This window comes from Ceratotherium simum, chromosome 9 (assembly GCF_057802395.1).
Source record: "Ceratotherium simum simum isolate JZ-2026a chromosome 9, ASM5780239v1, whole genome shotgun sequence".
In the NCBI taxonomy this organism is placed as follows: domain Eukaryota; kingdom Metazoa; phylum Chordata; class Mammalia; order Perissodactyla; family Rhinocerotidae; genus Ceratotherium; species Ceratotherium simum.
In genome coordinates, this window is record NC_141908.1 from 19,427,847 (window position 1) to 19,446,915 (window position 19,069).

The 19,069-nt window shown below is 42.8% G+C and overlaps 1 protein-coding gene across 2 annotated transcripts in view; it reads right to left on the reverse strand.

Moving 5' to 3' along the window:
- The window catches only part of LCT (lactase), a 55,196-nt gene that overhangs the window by 30,186 nt on the left and 5,941 nt on the right, over nt 1–19,069 (reverse strand). For both annotated transcript variants that reach the window (XM_014782446.2, XM_087434938.1), the window contains exons 2-5: nt 14,783–14,862; nt 12,209–12,292; nt 8,328–8,430; nt 6,956–7,034 (exon numbers count right to left, since the gene is read on the reverse strand). In XM_014782446.2, coding sequence (XP_014637932.1) covers nt 6,956–7,034; nt 8,328–8,430; nt 12,209–12,292; nt 14,783–14,862 — 346 coding nt within the window. The remainder of the gene's footprint in view (nt 1–6,955; nt 7,035–8,327; nt 8,431–12,208; nt 12,293–14,782; nt 14,863–19,069) is intronic.

Here is a 19,069-nt window from a genome sequence, read left to right on the forward strand (position 1 = left end):
GCACTACATAATGATAAAGGGAACAATCCAACAAGAGGATATAACACTTGTAAATATCTATGCATCCAGCATAGGAGCACCTAAATATATAAGGCAGTTCTTAACAGACATAAAAGGAAAAATAGACAGGGTCACAATAATAGTAGGGTATTTTAACACTCCACTTACATCAATGGATGGATCATCCAAATGGAAGACCAGTAAGCAAACATTGGCCTTAAAGGACACATTAGACAAGAGGGACTTAGTAGATATGTACAGAACACTCCATCCAAAAACCACAGAACACACATTCTTTTCAAATGCACATGGAACATTCTCCAGGATGGATCACATATTAGGCCACAAAACAAGTCTCAATAAATTTAAGAAGATTGAAATAGTACCAAGCATCTTTTCTTTTTTTTTTTTTTTTTTAATTATTATTATTTTTGTGTGTGTGAGGAAGATTAGCCCTGAGCTAACATCTGATGCCAATCCTTCACTTTTTGCTGAGCAAGATTGGCCCGGGGCTAACATCCGTGCCCATCTTCCTCTACTTTATATGGGACGCCGCCACAGCATGGCTTGAAAAGTGGTGCTTCGGTGCGCGCCTGGGATCCAAACCTGCGAACCCTGGGCCACTGAAGTGGAGCGTGCGCACTTAACCGCTACGCCACCTGGCCGGCCCCCCAGCATCTTTTCTGACCACAACAATATGAAACTAGAAATCAACTACAGGAAGAAAAGCAGAAAAGCCCCAAATATGCAGAGATTAAACAAAATGCTACTGAACAACGATTGGGTCAATGAAGAAATCAAAAGACACCTGGAGACAAATGAAAATATGACATACCAAATTTATGGGATACAGCAAAAGTGGTTCTAAGAGGAAAGTATATAGCAATACAGACCTACCTCAACAAATAAGAAAAACCTCAAATAAACAATCCAACAGTGCACCAAAAGGAACTGGGAAAATAACAAACAAAGCCCCAAATCAGTAGAAGGAAGGAAATAATAAAAATCAGAGCAGAAATAAATGAAATAGAGACTAAAAAGCAATAGAAAAAAATCAACGAAACTAATTCTTTGAAAAGATAAACAAAACTGACAAGCCTCTAGCTAGACTCACCAAGAAAAAAAGAGAGAAGGCACAAATAAATAAAATCAGAAATGAAAGATGAGAAATTACAACAGACACCTCAGCAATACAAAAGATTATAAGAGAATCCTATGAAAAGCTATATGCCAACAAATTGGACAATCTAGAAGAAATGGATAAATTCTTAGAATTATACAACCTTCCAAAACTGAATCAAGAAGAAATAGACAATTTGAATAGATGAATCACCAGTAAGGAGATTGAAACAGTAATCAAAAACCTCCCAAAAAATAAAAGTCCAGGACCAGATGGCTTCCCTGGTGAATTCTACCAAACATTCAAAGAAGACTTAATACCTATCCTTCTCAAACTCTTCCAAAAAATTGAAGAGGAGAGGAAGCTTCCTAACTCATTCTACAAAGCCAACATTACCCTGATACCAAAACCAGACAAAGACAACACAAAAAAAAGAAAATTACAGGCCAATATCACTGATGAACATTGATGCAAAAATCCTCAACAAAATACTAGCAAATCGAATACAACAATACATTAAAAAGACCCTACACCATGAGCAAGTGGGATTTATTCCAGGGATGCAGGGACAGTTCAACATCTGCAAATCAATCAACGTGATACACCACATTAACAAAATGAAGAATCAATATCACATGATCATCTCAATAGTTGCAGAGAAAGCATTTGACAAGATACAGCATCCATTTATGATAAAAACCCTGAATAAAATGGGTATAGAAGGATAGTACCTCAGCATAATAAAGGCCATATATGACAAACCCACAGCTAATATCATTCTCCATGGAGAAAAACTGAAAGCTATCCCTCTAAGAACAGGAACCAGATAAAGACGCCCACTTTCACCACTCCTATTTAACACAGTATTGAAAGTCCTAGCCAGAGCAATCAGTCAAGAAAACGAAATAAAAGGGATCCAAATTGGAAAGGAAGAAGTGAAACTGTCACTATTTGCAGAAGACATAATTTTATATATAGAAAACCCTAAAGAATCCACCAAAAAACTTTTAGAAATAATAAATGAATATGCTAAAGTTGCAGGATACAAAATCGACATGCAAAAATCAGTTGCATTTCTATATACTAACAACAAAGTAGCAGAAAGAGAAATTAAGAATACAATAGCATTTACAATTGCAACAAAACGAATAAAATACCTAGGAATAAACTTAACCATAGAGGTGAAAGACCTGTACACTGAAAACTATAAGACGTTGTTGAAAGAAATAGAAGACACAAAGAAATGGAAAGATATTCCATGCTCTTGGATTGGAAGAATTAACAGTTAAAATGTCCATACTTCCTAAAGTAATATACAGATTCAATGCAATCCCTATCAAAATCCCAATGAAATTTTTCACAGAAATAGAACCAAGAATCCTAAAATTTATATGGAACAACAAAAGACCCTGAATAGCCAAAGGAATCCTGAGAAAAAAGAACAAAGCTGGAGGTATCACACTCCTTGATTTTAAAATACACTACAAAGCTATAGTAACCAAAACAGCATGGTACTGGCACAAAAATAGACACACAGATCAATGGAACAGAATCGAGAGCCCAGAAATAAAACCACACACCTATGGACAGGTAATTTTGGACAAAGGAGCCAACATACGACGGAGAAAGGAAAGTCACTTCAATAAATGGTGCTGGGAAAACTGGACAGCCACATGCAAAAGAATGAAAGTAGACCATTATCTTACACCATACACAAAAATTAACTCAAAATGGGTTAAAGACTTGAATGTAAGACCTGAAACCATGAAACTTCTAGAAGAAAACATGGGCAGTACACTCTTCAACATAGGTCTTAGCAACATATTTTCAAGTACCATGTTTGACTGGGAAAGGGAAACAATAGAAAAAATAAACAAATGGGACTACATCAAACTAAAAAGCTTCTGCACAGCAAAGGTAAACATCAACAAAATGAAAAGACAGCCTAACAATTGGGAGAAAATATTTGCAGACCATATATCTGATAAGGGGTTAATATTTAAAACATATAAAGAACTCATACATCTCAACAGCAAAAAACCTAATAACCCCATTAAAAAATGGGCAAAAGATCTGAACAGACATTTCTCCAAGGAAGATATACAGATGGCCAACAGACACATGAAAAGATGTTCAACATCACTAATTATCAGGGAAATGCAAATCAAAACTACAACGAGATATCATCTCTCGCCTATCAGAAGGGCTATAATTAACAAGACAGGAAATAAGTGTTGGAGAGGATGTGGAGAAAAAACTCTCATACACTGCTGGTAGGATTGCAAACTGGTGCAGCCACTATGGAAAACAGTATAGAAATTCCTCAAAAAATTAGGAATAGAACTACCATATAATTCAGCTATTCCACTGCTGGGTATTTATCCAAAGAACATGAAAACACGAATGCGTAAAGATACATGCACACCTATGTTCATTGCAGCATTATTCACAATAGCAAAGGCTTGGAAGCAACCTAGGTGCCCATCAAGGGATGAATGGATAAAGAAGATGTGGTATATATATACAATGCAATACTACTCAGCCATAAGAAACGATGAAATCCAGCCATTTGTGACAATATGGATGGACCTTGAGGGTATTATGCTAAGCAAAATAAGTATGAGGGAGAAAGTCAAATACTGTATGCTGCCACTCATAAATAGAAGATAAAAACAACAACAAACAAGCACATAGAGACAGAGATTGGATTGGTGGGGAAGTGGAGAGAGGAGGGTAAAAGGGGTGATTAGGCACATGTGTATGGTGATGGATCGTAATTAGTTTTTGGGTGGTGAACATGATGTAATCTACACAGAAATTGAAATATAATGATGTATACGTGAAATTTATGTCATGTTATAAACCAATAATTTGATTTCATTCTTGATTTGCTATCCTTGGGCTACAAATTGCGAGTGTCTTCCATCGGCTGGAGAATTAGTTTTCAAGGTTAATCACAACCATTTGGCCTTTCAAGGTACCAAAATATCATATTCCCTTCCGGAATTTCAAAGAAGAGTACACGTGTTTGCTTTAGCATTGGCAGTGTAGCATGTGTCCTGCTTTATTTTTAATCTCAACTTCCCTTGAGCATTTTATACATTAAAGAAAACAATTTATATATTTAAAAAAATGCATTCCTTATATGTAACGCAGTCTGATATTTTCTATTCTATTCTAGTCCATTTCTCTCCTTCTCTCTCCTTTTTTCTTTCCTTCCTTCTTTTTTGACAACATTGGTTGCCAAAAAAACAACTTAAAAAAAAAATATGTAGTAAGACACTTTAATAGTATGGTATACAACATTACCTAATGTATGGGCATTTAGTTTAATTTCTCAGATCCTTCCTTTTTATACAGCCCTTTCCTCTTCTTTTTTTTTTTTTTGTTGATTAAAGGGCTTTGCCCAATCTGCTTACGTGGCTTCGGAAAACCGGGAAACACCACCACCCAGGTAAGGCCCTATCTTGACTTCTAAAATATTGGCCATTTATATTCTCCTTCCCATGACTCCTCACTTGGGAATGTATTTTAATATTCTAGCTTGGTTGCTTTTGCATACCAAAATTGATTTCCCAATCAACCTACATTCATTTCCCAATCCACAAGTCTTGTCCTGCAGGCTTGAAAGCTTGCACCACAGTGTGCAGCAGTTACACCAGCAGGGGGCAACCTTGAGGAAGGGTTGGCACAAGCCGGTGTGTTTGGTGTGGAGGAGGGAACACAGATGGGGAAAGGGGCTGCAGTACAAGAGCATGTCCCTGTCCAAGAGCCACCATTTGGAGAGGGGATGACGCTTAGCCTGGGCTGGCCAAGAGCACAGAACTGGTAGAAGTGACAGGGACACACAGAGGGACCTTCTTCCCATGGAGTGAAGCCTGGGCCTTCCAAACCCAAGCACCTCCTGTTTTACGAAGCATCAACTCACCCACATTTGCTAGAACAGTGGAGAGGGGTAATGATGATCTTTAGTTGTGGGTTATCCAGTCGTGGATTATCCAAAACACATACACGACTCTGGAGCATAACCAGGGACACGGGTGACACCCACTCAGTGCACAGCCTCAGGGGCTCTGACCCAAGCCCCCTGACCCTGACTGTCCTCCTGGCTTGGAGGAAACAAGGTCTTGAAGAAATAAATAAACCACTCTTGGATAAAACAGGACTTGCTGTACAAGACTTGGAGCTGGGAGTCCTGGGTTTCCTAACTTGGGAGGAAACTTAGCACGTGAAGCCTCACTCTCTATGCCCAGCCCTTCCAGGCACCTCTCCTTCAGCTGCCCCCCACCCTAAGCCGCCTTAGAGCACCCCAGATAATGCTCTTTTCACCCTCCTCTGGGAAGCAGTGCTGTGTCTCGTGCCACGGTTCGGTGTGAGAATCATTTGTGGGCCTCTCTGGCTCACCTCTGAGGTCTAAAATTCTTGGATGAGAAAACGGTTAGTCCTCTCGGAACCACCCCCCCCCAACCTGTCCCTGCACCCAGCAGGATCTCCATCAACATTCACCTGAGTGAGGACCCCTGCTGTCAGCTTAACATTAGCCAATGTTGGACCTCTGCTTCAGACAAAGTACCACGAGGTCAAGGTGTTAGAAAACCTTGGAGCTGGTGTCACATATCATCTTGTGTCTTTGTAATTATTGAGCTCTCAGGGTACCCCTTTTATTATGACCTCTGGAGTTTTATTCTCTGAAAAGACATAGCCCAGCACTCCTCGGCTGACTCCAAGAGCGGTCAGGGAGGGGTTCTGACCTATCCGCTCATTGCACTCTTCATACTCCCAGCACAAAGCCTGATACCTAGCGGCTGCGTGGGGTCTGTTGATCTGAACTGCTGATTTGAAGTGAGTTGAGAAGACCAAACAATAGCAGGAGATACAGCTCAGAAAAGCCAATTGCTGAGAGAGGAAAAGTATGAAGAAGAGGTGGCACTGAAGCTTATGAGCTTGGACAGAGCTGCGCTAGAAATGCCTGTGGTGAATGACCAGGAGAGCTCTAGCTGAAGCTGTGGGAAGCCAAATGATTGCCTCCAGCCTTTGTTCCGCCTTCACGCGTGGTGCATGAAGCTCACACGTGTACCACACGCTCACGGAGTGCTGAGGGATCTGGGGATCTCCCAGTGCTGGCTTCCACACCATCCTTTCCTTGCTCACTCGAGAAGTGCATTGGACTATGAGTGTGTGAGAGTGATGTAATTATGGAGGTAACCTCAAATCTGCTCTAATTTTTTTTTAAGTATGTCATTTACAAATTTTGGCACTTTAGGCATTCGGTAAGATATTATTTGCACCCCCACCATGGATTAAAACCTCTGTCCTGAGAACACCACTGAGTTAGGCTTCTGCCCCACTGCAACAGCTGGCTTTCCTATCTACGCTGTCCCCTCACGGGGAAAATGTTTCACATTTGGCACTAGGAAATGGATGCAGAGAACTCATCTCACTTACTCAGATCACATAACTTCAGTGGGATGGTCAGATCTATCTTTAACTCAGCCTGCTCTTCCGCAGACTCATGCTGCCTCCAACAAGGTCCTAAACTAGAAGGCAGGTGTTCAAATCCCAGCTCTGCTAGTTGTGTGCACTTGAGCGAACTGCAAGGTGGCTGAACGACAGGTGAGAATGCAGACCGTGGGGCCCAAAGCAAGATTTGGTGGGAGACAGGTTCTCCCTGCTGTCTCCTCTGAGCCTTCGTCTCTTATCTACAGAATGGCCACAATAAACTCACTGGCCTGAGAGGCAGATGACAACAGTCCCATGAGATTACACACGTGAAAGAACAGCAGAGTATTCTGCAAATATCAGTTATTGAAAGAGCAACAGGAAACCTAACATTACCTTTTCTCAGAACTTGATGAACAGCTCAGGAAAGAATTAACATCAAACCCAATGGTGAGCACTTGGTCTTTATTTATGGCTGCAAGAGAAGAAGTTTAATTAACTCTACCTGAAGCCCAGCCAACAATATACATGACTGCAGTCAACAGTTTTCCTCACACAACACATGCAAACTTCAAGCAACGGTCCCAAGCCCCCTCTGGGAAATACCATGGGCTAAGGATTTAAGGGGGTCAGAAGTGATTTCTACCCACTTACGACTTAGAACAATGGTTCTCCGACTTCCGCATGCACCAGAATCACCTGCAGACCTTGTTAAACACAGATTGCTGGGTCCACCCGGAGTTTCTGATCCGGTAGGCCTGGGGTGGGGCTCAAGAATGTGAATGTCTAACAAGTTCCCAGGTGATGGTGCTGCTGGTCTGGACACCACACGTGGAGAACAACTGATTTAGAAGAATTTGAACATCAGAAAGGGGTGGAATTATTTTTATTGTAGTAAACCGCACATAAACGTAAAATTGACCATTTTAACTATTTAGAAAGGGATGGAAATCAAGAACAGTAATCATTATGCCGTCAGAGGTGAGTTGGGGTGAGGGTTATTAAGTGGTATCTATGGATGAGTTTCATGAGGTCTGTAAAGCCAGCTCAGCACTGGTTACAGGTAGTAGAAAGGGCACTACCAACTTCTCCCATACTCTAACCTTACAGAGTGACTGGACTGAATATCAGGGCCCCCCGGAACGTGCCTCTGGGCCCCTTCCTGCAGAGTCTCTAGTGGCCCTCAGCCCCTGAAGTCTTAACAGACCCCACCTTTCCCTTGACCCGATTGGACCAGGAGCAATCTCCTGATCCACAGCCCACCAATTAGATTCACTCTCAAGAATTTGAACTAAGAAACACGAGGAAATGGTCCATGAGCTGTGGGTCCTAGAACTAAAGGTTTTGGTCAGGTGCCCACCATGGTCACACGCAAGCTGAGTAATGGGAGATGAATAAGGGTAAGCAGAGAGGGCTGGGTGCGGGGAGAGATGAAGACCTTGGAGGGAGGGGTAATGAAAGGGCACAGACAGGCACACAGCATTTCCCATGCTTACACCTGACATCTGAGGCCTGATTGTCTTTATTTCCATAAGACCAAGGCATACTTGGCATTTTTGTACAGAAACTCTCTTCTTTCTTGGGTCAATGGGAGCTAAAGGCCCAACAATAGGAAGGCAAGGGACACTAAACCCATTTGGGGTTGGGTCTCAGACCAGCCCTCCTCTGGTCCTTCCTCCCATTGGAACCCCAGACTTTCAAGACTGCTACCCTTTCAAGCCAGTGCACCAAATGTCACTCAAAACCTCTCCAGCAATGGTGCACTTACCTTCAAAAAGGCTGTAGAGTAGCCCAGCTGGGTTCTTCCTGGTGGAGAGGCAGTCCTGGAGTTTTAGATTGAAGATGAAAACTTTCACTTTTGGCTCAATAGTCTGAAAAAGACAAATGCCAGCAAGTGAACTGAAGCTGCCTAGAATAAGTCTTTTGATAACCGGGACGGATTTTCAAGATAAGAAGCTATGAATGCTCAATCTGGTTTTGGAAATGACCTCTAGCCATCTCAGTTAATAAAGGGAACTGACTGTAGACTCTGAGGGAGAAAGATCTACACTTTTCAATAACAAAGGTCACCTTCCCCACCGAGACCCACCAAAGAGACAGGTTCATCTATGCCTTCATCTCAGGCTTATGAGGCACCTCCTAGATGCAGGCACTGTGTTAGGACCAGGAACAAGGCCATCTGTTCATGTCGGGGCCTGTGTTACTACAAGAAGCCAGGTGCCACCATCACAATATATGGATGTCTGGGGTTTGCTTCAGAACAATTTGGTTTGGGAGGGGGAAGGCAGGGTATAGATGAAACAAGATCAGCCATGAGTTGACAGCTTTTGAAGCTGGGGATGGCTTCATTGTACTTTGCTTTCTACCTTTGGGTGTGTTTGACATTTTCCATAATAAAAAGATAAAAGGAGCTGTCTTCAGTAAAATTGGAGCAAGTGTAATTTTGTCTCTCATTTCTAGCCATTTCAGTGTCAAAGAAAACATCTCTAGGCTGACATGTTGTTTGGCTTCACTTTAAATTACTTTTTTGGGGTGGTTGGGTTTGGTTATTTTTTGCACAATAACTTTTTCCTTCTCTGAGGAGTTAAAGGCCACTGAGAGATACCAAAGCAATTACTTAAAAAGTAGGCAGGAGTGTACTTTATTTTCTCAGAGCCGCCTGTAACCATGTCCCTTCTTTACAGATGTGGTGCCGTAAACTCCGAGAAGCCAAGTAAGTTGCCCAGGACCACAGCAGTGGAGCTAACACTCCCACAGTCCTTTTCTTTCTGTGTGCTGGTCAGTGCAGGAGAGTCAAACTCCCAAGGGAACCGAGGGTTTTCTCCTTCCAGAAAGATCAGTACTCAGTGAGGGCAGCTGTGATATCTCAGGGCTAGAGGGCTGGAGGAGCCTCCTGCTGAGTGGGGAATTCCCTGGGTGAGCAGAGCCCTTTCTGATAAGTGGACATGGGACCCTCTCGTGCACCTCCTGTAGCATTCAGAACCTGTGGACATGCCAAGGCTTTTCCTCGATGTGCTGGGCCTAAGGACGCCCTCCGGCCCTAAGACACCTGTGTGCCGGCGGGAGCAGCAGCTGCGGGTCCTCGAGGCTCCAAAAAGGGCATGTAGGTGCTCTGGGGAGAGCGCAGGGAAATTCACTGGGAGAAGGCATCCGCTCGTCCCCGCCATGCCTTCACCCTCTTCCCTTGCAGCCCACAGGAAGAGGCCTCTTAAAGAGGAGAGTGGGGGCCCTGGGATGAGGAGAGAGAGTGTGTTCAGAAGGAAGCTGTGGGCAGGGCAATTCGGGTTCCTGTGGACACAAATCAGCCTTCTCCCCAAGGAGAACTCAGCTGTTCTTCCTGTCCTGGGTGTAGTAACTAACGATCCCTGAGAGGGACAGTCTTGCAGTCTCCTCTCTGGCTCAGTTCTCTCCTCACAACTGCGTGATGACACTGGTCATCCTGAATCTTTGGAGCTGTCTCTGAGCTGTCAAGTGCAACATCTGGAATTTAAGTCCTACCTAAGGAAGTAAAAGGAATAAAGCACCATTGCAGAGTGTAATAAGTGGCTGCTAAGTTTGTGCAGGGAAGGTTTTACCATTTGGCTGGCCAGTTATGGACTGGGTTCACAACTCTATCAGACACTGGTGGGAGCAGGTCTTCTTGAAAATGTTTTGATGTAAAAAGGGAAACACTGTAAACCACATCCTCAAGCAGAAATCGAGCCAATGCTCTGTTGACTGCCTCTCTGAGGCAGCCGCATCTGCGTAAGCCAGATGGCTTTAAAATGTCAGCGGTGTCTGAACACATTAGCTTAGCAACAAGCTCTGTTTGAATGCCTTGAGGAAGACAAAAGACAGATTTTGTCATCACAGGCATCAGCAGGCACTGAGGACACTACTGTGCTGTTTAATGCCCAGAAATCTGGGCAGCAAGCCCACAAGTGCAGGCTCTGGGTCAAGCCAGTTCTGGTTCAGGTGAGAAGATACTTACAAAAACAACTAAAACATAGGGGGCCAGGCTGGTGGCATAGTGGTTAATTCGCGCACTCTGCTTTGGCAGCCTGGGGTTCACAGCTTCAGATCCCGGGCATGGAACTATGCACCACTTATCAAGCCGTGCTGTGGCAGCATCCCACATATAAAGTAGAGGAAGATGGGCACAGATGTTAGCCCATGGCCAATCTTCCTCAGCAAAAAGAGGAGCATTAGCAACAGATGTTAGCTCAGGGCTAATCTTCCTCACCAAAAATAACAACAACAACAAAACTAAAATATATGTGATTCTCAAAAATGCCACTCTCATTATAATGTTCTCAACACCTTGGACTTATTTTCGTTTTGGAGAGGCAGTGTGGTGTCGTGAGAAAGCCCTGGTTCCAATCCCAACTCTGACACTCACTACCTAGTGTCTGACCTTGGTTAAGTTTCTTGTCTTGTGCTGTGAGGCGTAGTGGTAACATGAGGATAAAGTGCCCCACACAGTGCCCGGCATAGAGCAGGCACTAAAATCATAGCAGCTATTACTCAAATGTCTTGTGAATGCATCTGCTGTCTTTGAGTAGATCAATTTATTATTTGTAGATATCAAAAGCAGCAGTGCCTACATGGATCAGCTGGAAACACACAGAGACGTGGGGATGGGACCGATGCTAGCTTGTCCATTTCAAGCCTCCTGCCTCAGGTAAAATGGAGGTTCCACCCAACGGAAGCACTGAGGGTTTGACATTAACGAGCTTGGCATTTAGACAGATAATTTTCTGATAATCCGTCCTCCTTGGTGGTGGAGGCGGTGAGATTCAAAACCAGGAGGCACAGGGCTAAAAGCAGAGGGGAGTGGCTTTGTGCCTAAACCTGCAGAGGCAAGAGTAAGGCGTGGGTGAAGGCCGGTGGCCAGGCATCCATAGAGAGGCCTGCGAGGAGGCAGCACTTGAGGGGTAAGTATGGGAACACTGCTAGGAGTCGGGAGGTCTGGAGAGAGGCCACTGGGTGTATAAGCAGTTATACCTTTCTGGAGATAGGGGAATAGTCAGGATTCCAGGGAGTTAAGCAAGGAAGTTGCGCAAGCACAGGAGAGAAAGCTAATAGTTGGGTAGGAGGTGCCTAACAGACTTTCTCTAACGAGTCAGAGTCATTAGAGTCCAGAAGAACAATACCGGCTACAGGAAGAAGGGGCCCGAGGTTACAGGAAAGTCCTGATAGCTGGCATCTGATTTAGTAGACCTGGGTATGAAACGTCTTTTTTAAAAAAATGTGACAAAATACATATAGCATAAAATGTACCATCTTAAACATTTTTAAGTGTACAGTTGAGTGGCAGTAAGTACATTCACATTGTGTACAACCATGAGCACTATCCATGAAATGTCTTTTTTAATCTCAGAATGAACACTGGAATTTTGATTCTCAGTAGATTTCTATATGGGAGAGCAGAAGAGCCACGTAAATATTTACCTTAACAAGCCAACCCGCAGTATCCTTTCCAGGGAAGGCTGCCTAACCTCCAGGTGTTCTCTAGCGAGGCCTCAATGGAAACCTCCCCAGACGCGACTCTGCAGGTCTGCTGACTGCTGATAGGAGTGCAGTGTACACATCAGCCGAGGCATTAAATGTCTACTATGCTCTCAGGAACCTTTGCCATTCATCATCAACATGGGGAATGGCTCAAATTACCTGCAATTTACTCAGCGTCTGCAGTAAACTCGCCTCACTTTGGCATTCATAAGACAAATCCAGAGAGATGAAATCGATGGCGTCCTAGAAATAAGTAAATGGGTCATTAGAGCATAAGCAATTTCAAGACAAAGAACTGCTCAAAAGTATTCTTTTTTGTTTCTCCCCCTATTACTAAACTGAATAGTCCAAAGTGGGATTTTCCAAGGGAAAAGCAGGCAGAGGAGAAGCCGGGGACGGAGTGAGAATGTGTGTGGGGGGTGTGCCCGCATGTTGTTGGGAATACGTGATCTATGTACTCAGCACGCAGTAAGCGCTCAATAAATGTGTATGATTAAATGAATGAGTACGTGAATGAATGAAGTAGTGTATGCAAGAAACGGTGGGTTCCTGCCAAGTGGGTAAGCACTAAGGAAGCGAGTCAAAAGCCAGACCTGCCCCCGGCAGCTCCCTCCTCAAGGCCTTGGACTTTGCCAGGACGGAGGCGGTGGAGCCCTCAGCCACCCAGGGGCCCCTCCGTGATCTCGGCAGACTCCACTGGGGTTTAAAGTTTTGTTTTAATTGTAGGCTATCATCACTGGTTACTTTCAGGCCACAGTTTAAAGTCCATCCCAGTTGGCCTTAGCCTGGCCCACACCATTATCGGAGAACACAGCTCTCATGGTCCTGGACAGACCCCTCCACCCTGTCTCTTGCTCGCATATGCTCTAAGAACTTCAGGGTCACAGAGTCTAAACATATAAAGATACCGCTGTGAAACCCTCCCCACCCTTCCCAGCAAGCCATTTCTATCCTTGACATCACTCGATCATCGCCTGTCTTTCTCCCTCATAGATCATCTGTTCCCTCGGGACAAAGACCGTGGATAATGGCATCTGGTGACAACCAAGTGCACTGTGGACCCTCGATAACTGACTCACCACTGGCTTTCCCAATCAAGTTATTGTGTTTACTAAACATTCCACATGTTGCTTCACTTTGGTGAGTACCCCTCGAACCTTCCCCTACTCGCCCCTCAGCTCTTGCTTTTGTTTGTCGATTCCATACAACACACAGATATTGAGTTCTACTCTTGAAACTCACTGTGCTGGGTACAGTGGGTGGGGATTCACGTCTAAAGATGAGTAAGATCCACGGAAGCTTAATAGACAGTGTCAGTAAATGCACCGATTACATGAAGAAAAGGCAGAAAGTAAGAAGCACTATAAAGTCCACACCAGTGGTCCTCAAAGCTTCATGGGGATTTGACTCACCTGGGAACTTGGGAAGCCTATGAAGACCCAGGACTGTCCCTCCACAATAAGCCTTGATGTCTGTGTTTGTTACTAGCTCTCCAGGGGATTCTGATACACACCAAAGCTTGGGAAGTGCTGGTCTAAACAAACACCTAAGGGTTCCAACTGGGGAGAGACCACATCAGGTTGAGCAAGGGAGTATTATTACTCGAGGTCTCCTGACGGCGAGTACCTTCATGTGGATGTTAAAAATGGGTAGTGTTTTGTTGGAAGAGATTTGATGGAGGCTAGGAAGATAGGAAGGACATCGAGTAGAGAATGCAGGAGAGCAGGAAGAAAGCATAGCATAGACACTGGGGAAAATAGGATGTGAGGCCAGAGAGAGCGCAAGAGAGCATGAGTGAGCTGCACTTTGGAAGTCCCTGAGGAATTTGCACCAATTCAGGGGAGTGCAGCTTCCTAGCAGGGAATTGAGCACAACCGTACTTTTGGAAGATGATCCAGAAGCACTACGTGACACAGATTGGGCCAGAGAGACCAGCTCAAAGGCTATTGCTCAAAAAGCACTTATCTGATCAGCCCTTTGGTCTCCTGAGTCCATAACTGATAGGAGTTATCGCCTGCCACTTGTAAACTCATTTAGATGGCCTTCTGGCCATACTATTAGCCTTAGAGCTGGTAGTTTACAACCTTATCACATCTGGATTTTAAGTTCCTGAGTTGGTAAATTTGAAGACTGGACCCTGACATATGGGGCCCCATCACAGCACAGACAGCAGTATCTGTTATACAGCAGGTATCGGCAACAACACCCTGTCAATGCTGCAAAACTACAGAAATCAGCTGTTTTTTCTGATGGTTTTCTGCATTGCTCAGCAGCCAACATTACAAAGGCCAAAGCTATTTAATTCTCAGAAGATTTCACTTTTCTTATAAAAACGATAGTTAAAAAGTTATATTTAGAGGAGGTAGAAACCACGATGGATACTCTAGGGAGTACGTTATTAAAAAAAACACTTTTACCCTAGGATCTTTTTTGCTATAAACTGACCTCTCTTCTAGTATGCTATTTTGGATTCTTTCAATAAAACATCAGAGCAAGCAGTGGCGTTTGACTTCTTTGTGTAGGCAAAAGCTGACACTTGACCAAGCAAGAGCTGGGCTACAACAAATGAGATTTTGTTTTAAAGTAATTATGAATCTAGAGAATGTACACCACTCAGAAAAGGCATTTATAAAAGACATCAAGCCAACAGACAAAAACTTCTCTTGTTTTTTAAAATTAAAATTGCAACTTTGCTCAGATGTTACAGATGCTATTTCTTTGGGCTGTCATCACCTTGGCAAGCACAGACGTGGAGGGTTCCAGCAGGAGCTCAGCGACCACTTCAGCTCGTAGGACCACGGAGAGCCGTCCGCCTGAAAGCAACCAGAGGAACAAGGTGCAGGTGAGCGAGGCTGCGACCGCGGAAGCCACCTGGGGCCTCATTTCCTATCGACCTTTCTATTCCATGTTCACCGACTTTAAAAAGGATTTCTGAAGAAATCACTCACATGACTTTACCCTAGCTAAAAGATTTTAGAAAACAAGATGGCTTTAAAAAATATATATCCCTTTAGAGACTGTTTCATATAAATCAGGACTCTGAAATGCAGGACACTTGTAAAAGTCTTTTAGAAGAATAAAAACACTTACCCTGCCTGCCCCCGAGATGTAAAAGGCAGTAAGAAGAGAACTCCTTCCTCAACTTTTTTTTTTTTTTGAGGAAGATTAGCACTGAGCTAACATCCGATGCCAATTCTCCTCTTTTTTTGCTGAGGAAGACTGGCCCCGGGCTAACATCCGTGCCTATCCTCCTCCACTGTATATGGGACGCTGCCACAGCATGGCTCCATACGCCGTGAGTAGGTCCACGCCTGGGATCCGGGCCGCGAACCCCGTGGCCATCAAAGCAGAGCGTGCGAACTTAACCGCTATGCCACCAGGCCGTCCCCTCCTTCCTCAACTTCTGTTTAAAGGCAGGGTGCTCTCAGGGAGTTGCTCTTACCTGTCCTTATTCACTGCACAAACATCAGTTCAGCCCCTACTCGGCACTGAGGGGAAAATGAAGGAAATACAAACGTGCAGCTTGTGCCCACCTGGTTTGGCGTTTGGTTACCTGAGAGTGGTGCTCACGCTTGTGCGCATCAGAATCAACTGCAGTGCTTGTCGGCAGCCTGGGGTGGGCCCTGGAACACGTGCATCTTAACAAGCTTCTCGTGCTTCTCATGCAATGGTCCTCAGGCCACAGTTTGAGAAACACTGCTGCGGACTTGGGAGCCCTCAGGTGTTTGTATTGCTAACTCTTTGATGTACAAAAGTCTTTTCATCTGGATTGTATGCTCCTTGAGGAGCAAAACTTAAGCATTTCTTTAGTCCTCTCAAATATCAGGTGCAGAGCAGGTGCTCAGACCTGTGATTTGGAAACACTAAACAAAAATAGAATATAACCAGAGTTTGAGACTTCAACTATAAGACTGTATGCCTGGTCTCTCTCTCTACCCAAATTCCATGCAAGAAGCAGCTATTCCCCAGCCAGTGAAACCACAACTAACAACCACTGCCAACTACAAAAAGTGCTTATTTTGAAAGCATAATGGAACTTTGAAATCCTCTGGGCAGGGGATATCACAGAGACGTTGAGTCCTCATTCTGATAAGTTAATGCTATTTTCCAGTTATTCAATGATTGTGCCCAATGGATCCGTTTCACCTTTCACCCATTTCCATGCTTCATTCTACATCAGCTATCAGCACACATAGAACATATGTTCTCGGCTTGTGCTTAACAGTTTAAAATGTACAGTTTGGTATCATCTCTGGACCAATGAAATGAAACAAGAGTACAGCTAATCCCTAAGCACTATTAACCCACAAATCATTTCTATTTGACTCTGTAAAGTGAATGAATGTACCTGAAGTTCCAGAAATTCTCATATCATACAAAATTATCAAACTTCCCCAATATGGTTCCCCGCCCATTCCCAGTGCAAGCGTGAACCATGCTTTATAAAATAATATAAAATGCAGATTACTCAAAACTAAATTCTCACCCTAAGCTTGCAGTTCATGTCTTCCATGGGACTGAAATGGGGGTAACTGCTCTGGTTTAACATAATTTTTCTTGTAATTTTTGCTGGGTATGGTTCAAGATAGGTGTTCATGTCTATAGAATTCAAAATCAGTATTTGCTGTGGGTTGAGAACTAAGTGTTTTAAGCCTGTGTAGAAAATCACTGCATAGTACTGTGTGAGTTCATGTCCCTCGCAGGTGTGACTAGACCTCACTAAATGATAAGCTCATTTCTGTTTCCACCACAAAGGGAAGTCGTTCCTCCGTGCAGTGGTCCACACAAAATAGCCCCTTTCCATTTGCTCCTTTCCCTTTTCCCCCAAATGCTTCAATAAAAGTAATCTGGACAATATTGAACTGCCTATATCAACGCTTCAAGCCACTATTGCCAGGGGTGGGGTGGGGATTACTACTGTTCTGGATTGTGTCCCAGTGTTGTGCAAGGATGGATGCTGTGTGCAATTCTACTCTTCCCATGAGAGGGATGTTTACTCTCCTCCAACTCTTTACTCTCTTCTTTTGTATCCTCCCTAGTGGCAGCACATTGAACATATCAATAGGAGGTTTATAATAATACATATAGAAAGATTAGAACTTTTCAAAAATTATGGTAAAATGTATATATAACAAAATTTATGTTAAAATTTTTAAGTGTACAGTTCAATGGCATCAAGTACATTCACATTGTGTAACTATTACCACTATCCATCTCCAAAACTTTTCATCATCCCAAACTGAAATTTTGTATCCATTGAATAGTAACTCCCCGTTTTGCCCTGCTCCTAGTCCCTGGCAACCACCATTCTTCTTTCTGTTTCTGTGAATTTGATTATTCTAGGTCCTTTATATAGGCAGAATCATACAACATTTGTCCTTTTGTGTCTGCCTTATTAGCATAATGTCTTCAAGGTTCATCCATGTTGTAGCATGCATCAGAATTTCATTTCTTTTTAAGGCTGAACAATATCCCATTGTATGTATATACCACATTTTGTTTATCCATTCATCCATCTATGGGCATTTGGGTTATTTTCACCTTTTGCCTATTGTGAATAATGCTGCTATGTGACTAGGTGTATGAATATCTGTTCAAGTCCCTGCTTTCAATTCTTTTGGGTATATACCCACAAGTATTAGATCATATGGTAATTCCATGTTTAATTTCTTGAGGAACTGTCCAACTGTTTTCCATAATGGCTGCATCGTTTTACATTCCTGCCAGCAATGCACAAGGATCACAATTTCTTTATATCCTCACCGACACTTGTGATTTTCTGCTTTGTTTTTCATTGTAGCCATCCTAATGGATGTGAAGTGGTATCTCATTGTGGTTTTGATTTGCATTCCCTAATGATTGTTGATGTAGAGTATATTTTCATGTACTTATTGGCCATCTGCATACCTTCTTTGGAGAAATGTCAGTTCAAGTCCTTTGCCCATTTTTTAATGAGATTGTTTGTTTTTTTGTTAGTGAGGTAGGAGTTCTTTATATAGTCTGGATATTAATCCCTTATCAAATATATGATTTGCAAATGTTTTCTCCCATTCTGTGGGTTGCTTTTTCCCTCTGTTGATAGTATCCCTTGATACACAAAAGTTTTTAATTGTGAGGAAGTCTTATTTATTTTATCTTTGTTTGCCTGTACTTTTAGTGTCATAGCTAAAAAATCATTGCCAAATCCATTGTCATAAAGTTTTTTTCCCTATGTTTTCTTCTAAGAGTTTTATAGTTTTAGCTCCTATGTTTAGGTCTTTGATCCATTTCAAGTTAATTTTTGTATATGGTGTAAGGTAATGGCCCAACTTCATTCTTTTGCATGTGGATATTCAGTTTTCCCAGCATCATTTGTCAAAAAGATTGTCTTTTCCCCCATTGATTGGTCTTGGCATGGTTGTCGAAAATCATTTGACCATATAGGTGAGGATTTATTTCTAGTTTCTCTGCTCTACTTCATTGGTCTTTATGTCTGTCATTATGCTAGTACCACATTGTTTTGATTACTGTAGCTTTGTAGTAAGTTTTGAAATCAGAAAATGTGAGTCCTCTAACTTTGTTCTCTTTCAAGACTGTTTTGTCTATTTGGGGTCCCTTGAGATTCCATACATATTTAAGGACGGCTGTTTCTATTTTTGCTTAAAATGTCATTGGGATTTTGATAGGAATTTCACTGAATCTGTAGATAACTTTAGATGTTGAAATCTCAACAATATTAAGTCTTCCTATCCATGAACGAGATACATCTTTCCATTTATTTTTTTCTTTAATTTCTTTCAGCAATGTTTTAAAGTTTTCAGTGTACAAGTCTTTTGCCTCCTTGGTTAAGTTTAGAAAAGAACTTTTAAAAGTTATTTATTAGAGAGAGCATAACTCCCCACTCCTTAAGTGTGAGCTGTGTATACTGACTTCCTTCCAAAGAGTACAGTACAGAAGGGAGGAAAAAAGAGTAACTTTACAGGGGAGATACCTGACAAACACTACCTCAGCCAGGTGATCAAGGTTAACAGCAACAGTTAA